This window comes from Calidris pugnax, unplaced genomic scaffold (assembly GCF_001431845.1).
Source record: "Calidris pugnax isolate Ruff unplaced genomic scaffold, ASM143184v1 scaffold324, whole genome shotgun sequence".
Taxonomy (NCBI): Eukaryota; Metazoa; Chordata; class Aves; order Charadriiformes; family Scolopacidae; genus Calidris; species Calidris pugnax.
In genome coordinates this window covers 36847-43547 of record NW_015091153.1, presented here as the reverse complement: position 1 = coordinate 43547, position 6701 = coordinate 36847, and the positions used below count along the sequence as shown (strand labels likewise).

Below are 6701 nucleotides of genomic sequence, written 5' to 3'. Positions count from 1 at the left end.
GAGAGGGGGGGGGAGAGAGAGGGGGAAGCATTCAGCATATGTCAGAGCGTTGACGCTTCTCCATGAGGGAGAAGAAATTGGAGAGGAAATCGGGGAGAACCCGGAGAGAAGGTTTCCCTCCACCCATCCCAGGAGGGGATTCACAACAGCTCAAAAACCTTCAAATAATCCAGAAAAACCTTCAAAAATCCAGAAAGATTTAAGAATGCAGGCTTTTATTTTTCATTTCCCTCCCCCCAGGTCAGTCCCACTCTTCCCAGTATGACTATTCCTTCAAAAGCCCAGTTTCTCCATAGATTACCTGCCCTAGAGCATGAAGCACAGCCCACACCTACTCACTTGGGACTGAGAAAGCAGGACGCGTTTCTTCACTTTCATCTACTTAAATTGCTAAAGAAGAACGTTTTTTCAGCCCAAATGAGGGTCCTCACCTCATCGTTGAGCCAGTTGAGGTTATTGAGGGTCTGAATGTCTTTCCGAGTGATCGTTAACCGAAACGCTTCGCTGAGGACCTCGTCCTGGTTCCCACCTCGGAACACGTTCTTTATTTCCTTTTCCATCTCCTGCAGGGAGGACACGGAGAGAACGGGAAAAGGGAAAGCACCTGCTGGTCCCATCACAAAAGCCGGGTTCAAACCCAGTTTATTCTCTGCTCCTCAAAGGATAAACTGGCTACAAAAGGCACACGGTAAAAAAGGACGGTTTCTACGCAGAGATCTTGGCAAATCACCCCCAGATTTAGAGCTTTTAGGCCCAAAAGTGCTCGTTTGTGTCCACCAGATCCCAGATTTACCTCGGTGATTTCAGGGAACTCCTCTTCGCCGTCAGCAGATTTGGCGTCCTCCTTCTCTTCCGGCACCACTGTGACAGGGATCTCCTTCTCCAGGGGAACGCGGAGGTTTAAATCCACCAGGTCCTGCACCGAGTGCTCCTGCTCCTGCAGCCGCTGGAGGAGAGCCCCTGGGATTAGGTGGCACCCAAGGAATCACTTCCCCGGGGCTCACCAGGGGTGACAATCATCATGGATTGTCATGGAATTGTCCGAGTTGGAAGGATGAGCCAGTTGAGGTTATTGAGGGTCTGAATGTCTTTCCGAGTGATCGTTAACCGAAACGCTTCGCTGAGGACCTCGTCCTGGTTCCCACCTCGGAACACGTTCTTTATTTCCTTTTCCATCTCCTGCAGGGAGGACACGGAGAGAACGGGAAAAGGGAAAGCACCTGCTGGTCCCATCACAAAAGCCGGGTTCAAACCCAGTTTATTCTCTGCTCCTCAAAGGATAAACTGGCTACAAAAGGCACACGGTAAAAAAGGACGGTTTCTACGCAGAGATCTTGGCAAATCACCCCCAGATTTAGAGCTTTTAGGCCCAAAAGTGCTCGTTTGTGTCCACCAGATCCCAGATTTACCTCGGTGATTTCAGGGAACTCCTCTTCGCCGTCAGCAGATTTGGCGTCCTCCTTCTCTTCCGGCACCACTGTGACAGGGATCTCCTTCTCCAGGGGAACGCGGAGGTTTAAATCCACCAGGTCCTGCACCGAGTGCTCCTGCTCCTGCAGCCGCTGGAGGAGAGCCCCTGGGATTAGGTGGCACCCAAGGAATCACTTCCCCGGGGCTCACCAGGGGTGACAATCATCATGGATTGTCATGGAATTGTCCGAGTTGGAAGGAATCATCCAGTCCAACTCCCCGGCCAAAGCAGGGTTGCCCAGAGCACATCACTCAGGAGCATCCAGGTGGAGCTTGAAGATCTCCAGAGAAGGGGACTCCACACCCTCCCTGGGCAGCCTCTTCCAGGGCTCTGCCACCCTCACCCCAAAGAAGTTCTTCCTCACATTGGAGTGGAACTTCCCATGGTCCAGCTTGTGCCCGTTGCCCCTCGTCCTGTCACTGGGAACCACTGGAAAGAGTCCGGCTCCATCCTCCCTCAACCCACCCTTTAGATCCTTGGCAGCACCACTAAGGTCTCCCCTCAGCCTTCTCTTCTCCAGGCTGAAGAGTCCCAGCTCTCTCAGCCTTTCACAGAATGACATGGGGTGGGAAGGGACCTCTGGAGATCATCTCCTCCAACCCCCACCCAGAGCAGGGTCACCCAGAGCAGGTTGAATTCATCCAGGTGGGTTTGAATATCTCCAGAGAAGGAGACCACACCACCTCTCTGGGCAGCCTCTGAGGGTGGCAGAGCCCTGGAAAAGTCAAGAAGTTCCTCCTCATGTTGAGAAGGAACTTTTTATGTCCCAGTTTGTGCCCGTTTCCTCTTGTCCTGTCCCTGGGCACCACTGGAAGAAGACTGGCCCCATCCTCCTGACCCCCACCCTTGATGAGATCCCCCCTCAGTCTTCTCTTCTCCAGCCCCAAAAGCCCCAAGTCCCTCAGCCTTTCCTCATCAGGGAGATGCTCCAGGATCCTCAGCATCTTTGTGGCCTCTGCTGGACTCTCAGTAGCCACCCTCCCTTACCTGGCTTTGCAGCTGTAAGGCCAGCGCCTTCTGCTCTTCGATCTGCCGCCACCTCTCCCGGGCTCGCGAATCGTAGACACTGGTCCTGAAAAGCCAAGTTTGGGTGAAAAAAAACCATAAAAATCAGCATTTTCTTTCTACAGGTGGAAAGACTCAGGACAGAAAAAGCGGAGCAGAAAACGTGTACTTACAGTTCCTTGATCCATAGTTCCGCCTGGAAGAAAGGGAGGCTATGAAGAGGGGGAAGAAGGAAGAGGTTGGAAAAAATTGCCAAAAAAGTGATATTTAAGTATTATCTGAAAACATCCCGGTTGCAAAAAGAGCTGCAGAGAGATCTGCCAGTGATTTGCAGCCGGGTGTCAAGAGATAGGGTTGATAAATCAAACCCCAGTTCCTCCAACCACAGCAAACTGGTTTCTCTTCAGGAGACACCCAGAAAGCCACTGGTCACCTTTTACTCCTCGTTTTCTCCCCTCCAGGGAATTAAAAAAAGCAAATATCACCCACCCCCTTCCCTCCAGTTTTAGAGCCTCTTACCTTGGTGCTGGGGTTCTGGAATCCTTCACCTTGAGCAAAATGACAGAGTCTGACCCTAAAGAGAGAAAAGTTAATGGAACGTCGTTATCCTCCCAATTACTGCCCAGTTCCCTGACGGCCACAGGAGTTGGGATACTGGGGGAGGGAGGGGAAAAAGTGGGTTTGCCACAAGAATTTAAATCCATCACCAGGTTTTGGGGGTTGGTTTTGGGTTTGGCTGGGGTTTTTTTGGTTTTGGGTTTTTTGGAGGTTTGGTTGGGGGCTTTTGGGGGTTTCTTTGGGTTGGGAGCTTTTTGGGTTTGGTTTATTTTGGGTTGGGGGTTTTCTTTGGGGTTGGGTTGGGGGTTTTCTTTGGGGTTGGGAGTCTCTTGGGGTTTGGGTTGGGGGGTTCTTTGGGGTTGCGTTGGGGGTTTTCTTTGGGGTTGGAGGGTTCTTGGGGTCTGGTATTTTCTTTGGGGTTGGGGTCTCTTGAGGTTGGGAGTCTCTTGGGGTTTGGGTTGGGGGTTTTCCTTGGGTTGGGGGGTTCTTTGGGGTTGGGGGTTGGGGTTGGGTTGGGAGTCTCTTGGGGTTTGGGTTGGGGGTGTTCTTTGGGTTGGAGGGTTCTTTGGGGTTGTGTTGGGCTTTTTTGGGGGTTGGGGGGTTCTTTGGGGTCTGGGATTTTCTTTGGGGTTGGGGTTTCCTTGGGGTTGGGAGTCTCTTGGGGTTTGGGTTGGGGGTTCTTTGGGTTAGGGTCAGGGGTTTCTTGGAGGTTGATTCACCTTCAGACTGCGCGTTCGATGCTGGTAGATTTTCTTGCTGATGCTGGGCTGTGGAGTTATTTGGGGTTGGGGTTGGGGTTGGGTTGGGAGTCTCTTGGGGTTTGGGTTGGGGGTGTTCTTTGGGTTGGAGGGTTCTTTGGGGTTGTGTTGGGCTTTTTTGGGGGTTGGGGGGTTCTTTGGGGTCTGGGATTTTCTTTGGGGTTGGGGTTTCCTTGGGGTTGGGAGTCTCTTGGGGTTTGGGTTGGGGGTTCTTTGGGTTAGGGTCAGGGGTTTCTTGGAGGTTGATTCACCTTCAGACTGCGCGTTCGATGCTGGTAGATTTTCTTGCTGATGCTGGGCTGTGGAGTTACTGGACTGGAAGATACTGGAGGGATAAGTCGGGGGGGAGTAGAGGGGAGGTTTGTGCGAGGGCTGCTCGGGAGCTGGGAGGACACTGGCGGTGGAGCCGGTCGGTGCCAGGCCGTGAGCTTCAAAGAGCTTCGAGTTCTCCCTGGGAGCTTCTTTCACAAGGGTTTTGCTGGAATTTGAACACCTGGAGCTAGGAAAGGAGGGAGAATAAATTCCCAGGGGATCCGTGTGGGGCTGGGGGGCCGGGGCAGAGCATTTCTCATACTCACAGGTGGAAGGGGAAGAGCGAAGAGGGCTTGGAGGTGGAAAACTGTTTCCCCGTGACCATCTGAAGCAACTGCCTGTAGATCTCCCGCTCTTCCTCTCGAACCGTCTGCAGGGAAACAATCGGGTACATGGAACCTTCCCCGTTTCAGCAAAGACACCGCGAAGAGGGAGCAGAGACAGGTGGAAGTGGGAGATTTTGAGGGGTATAAACACATCCAGGGGGTTTTGAAGGGTTCAACCATCAGCCACCACCAGATCGACCACCAGCAGAGCCAAGACCAGCTCCCTCCTTGGAGGAGGAGCGAATCCAGATGGAGACGGGTTGGTTGGAGCTTCCTCAAGCTCTTCCCGATGCTCCAAAGGGATCTCCTCGGAAATAACCCCCCACCCAATGGTCTCCTGGTCTTTTTCTTTACCTCTTCGGCCGTGCTGATGAAGCGTCGGGGAGTTTTCTTGGGGCTGAGGAGGCTGCGGCGACAGGGGCCGCTCCAGGAAGGGCTCTGAGCCGGTTTGATGGGAAAAGCCGAGGCGTGGCAGTGGTGGTTAGACTTCCCCCCAAAACTGTTGGATGTCCCGCTGTGAGGAGAGAGGAAAAAAAAAACCAAAGCACCACTTTTATTTCATTCCACGCTCGTTTTAAGTCTGGACCCATCCCCAAACCCTGCCCACAACCAGGTTGTCCAACTGTGATGAAAAATGAGCATTTTATTCGCGTTTTAAAGACCACAGAATCAATCCCAGAATGATATGGGGCGGGAAGGGATCTCTGGAGATCATCCAGTCCAACCCCCTGGTTGGATTCATCTAGTCCCTCCCAGTGTGGATTCATCCGGGGAGGGTTAGAATGTCTCCAGAGAAGGAGACCCCACCACCTCTCTGGGCAGCCTCTTCCAGGGCTCTGCCACCCTCAAAGTCAAGAAGTTCCTCCTCACGTTGAGATGGAACTTCTTATGTCCCAGTTTGTGCCTGTTCCCTCTTGTCCTGTCCCTGGGCACCACTGGAAAAAGACCAGCCCCATCCTCCTGACCCCCACCTTTGATGAGCCCCCCCCTCAGTCTTCTCTTCTCCAGACCAAAAAGCCCCAAGTCCCTCAGCCCTTCCTCATCAGAGAGGTGCTCCAGGTCCCTCATCATCCTCGTAGCCCTCTGCTGTCCCCTCTCCAGCAGTTCCCTGTCTTTCTGGAACTGGGGAGCCCAGAACTGGTCCCAGTGCTCCAGCTGGGGCCTCCCCAGGGCAGAGCAGAGGGGGAGGATGACCTCCCTTGAGGTTCTCCATGCTCTTCCTGATGCCCCCCAGGATGTCATTGGCCTTCTTGGCCACCACATTGCTGGCTCCTGGGCATTCTGCTGTCCTCCAGGACTCCCAGGTCTTTTTCCTCAAAGAAAAGGGTGAAAGCACCTCAAAGCCAAAGCCCTGCTCTCCAGGGGCTTTGATCTGAGATCATTCCCGAGGCTCTGGTGGCCAAACCAATGCCACCAGGTGGCACTACGAGGCCGAGGAGCCACCAACTTCAAACCCCCGGCCACAGGGACCTTTCCACCAGCTCCCACTTCCATCCACCCACCACAAAACGGCTGATACCAGCCCCGGTATCTTTTCTTTTATCACCAGCAGCCGGTGCCCTCCCTCCTCTGGCTTTTCCCCCACGCTCGGGCTCATCTCATTTCCCATAAAAAATTAAATACAGGGGGAAATTTGGCATTTCTCCCATTGAAATTAATTTTTCCATGATTCCCATTGAAATTCCTTTTCCCTCTGGGGGGATTTTTCAGGAGAAATAAAAGCCTTGACCCGGTTTGGAAAGGTCTGAAGCAAGAGGAGTTTATAGGGTCTGGGAAAAGAGCTCCTGCAGGAAGCTGGGGGGGGTGAATTTATCACAAAACAAAGTGTTATTTCTCCCCCAGGTTCCCAGTTGGGGTAAGGACATTCCCATTCTCATCCCAGTGCTCCCCAAGACGCTCCAAACCCCCCCCCAGCTTCCACGAGAGGCCGGTCACCCCACACTCTGCCCTCTCAAAACCCCCTTTACAAAGCGACTTTGCCACCAGGGGGGTTGATAAACAGCAAAAAGCACCCCCAGACCCACCCAAACTCGCCCCCCCCCGATGTGATTATTTCCTTTCTGGGGGGAAAATCCCCACCTGGACTTCCCCCCCCCTCCCCAGGGCTCCGTGGGGAAGGGAAGGTGGACGTACCTGGGGTTTTTGCGAGCGTCGAGGTAAGAGCTTCGGCTCAGCCTGGGCTTTTGGGGGACAGAGCCCAGAGGGGGGGGGACCAAGCCCCTCCATTGCCCGTTGGCGCTGGAGCCAAAGGCTTGAGGCTCCCCTGTCACC

At 53.7% G+C, this 6701-nt stretch overlaps 1 protein-coding gene across 1 annotated transcript in view; it reads right to left on the bottom strand.

The window, feature by feature from the left end:
- Positions 1–6701, bottom strand: part of SENP1 (SUMO1/sentrin specific peptidase 1) — a gene marked incomplete at its 5' end in the record, with an annotated part of 23612 nt that overhangs the window by 11273 nt on the left and 5638 nt on the right. The window contains 9 exons of the mRNA XM_014959288.1: positions 432–563; positions 1410–1562; positions 2459–2543; positions 2650–2688; positions 2996–3050; positions 4044–4291; positions 4371–4474; positions 4785–4944; positions 6564–6694. Coding sequence (XP_014814774.1) covers positions 432–563; positions 1410–1562; positions 2459–2543; positions 2650–2688; positions 2996–3050; positions 4044–4291; positions 4371–4474; positions 4785–4944; positions 6564–6694 — 1107 coding nt within the window. The remainder of the gene's footprint in view (positions 1–431; positions 564–1409; positions 1563–2458; positions 2544–2649; positions 2689–2995; positions 3051–4043; positions 4292–4370; positions 4475–4784; positions 4945–6563; positions 6695–6701) is intronic.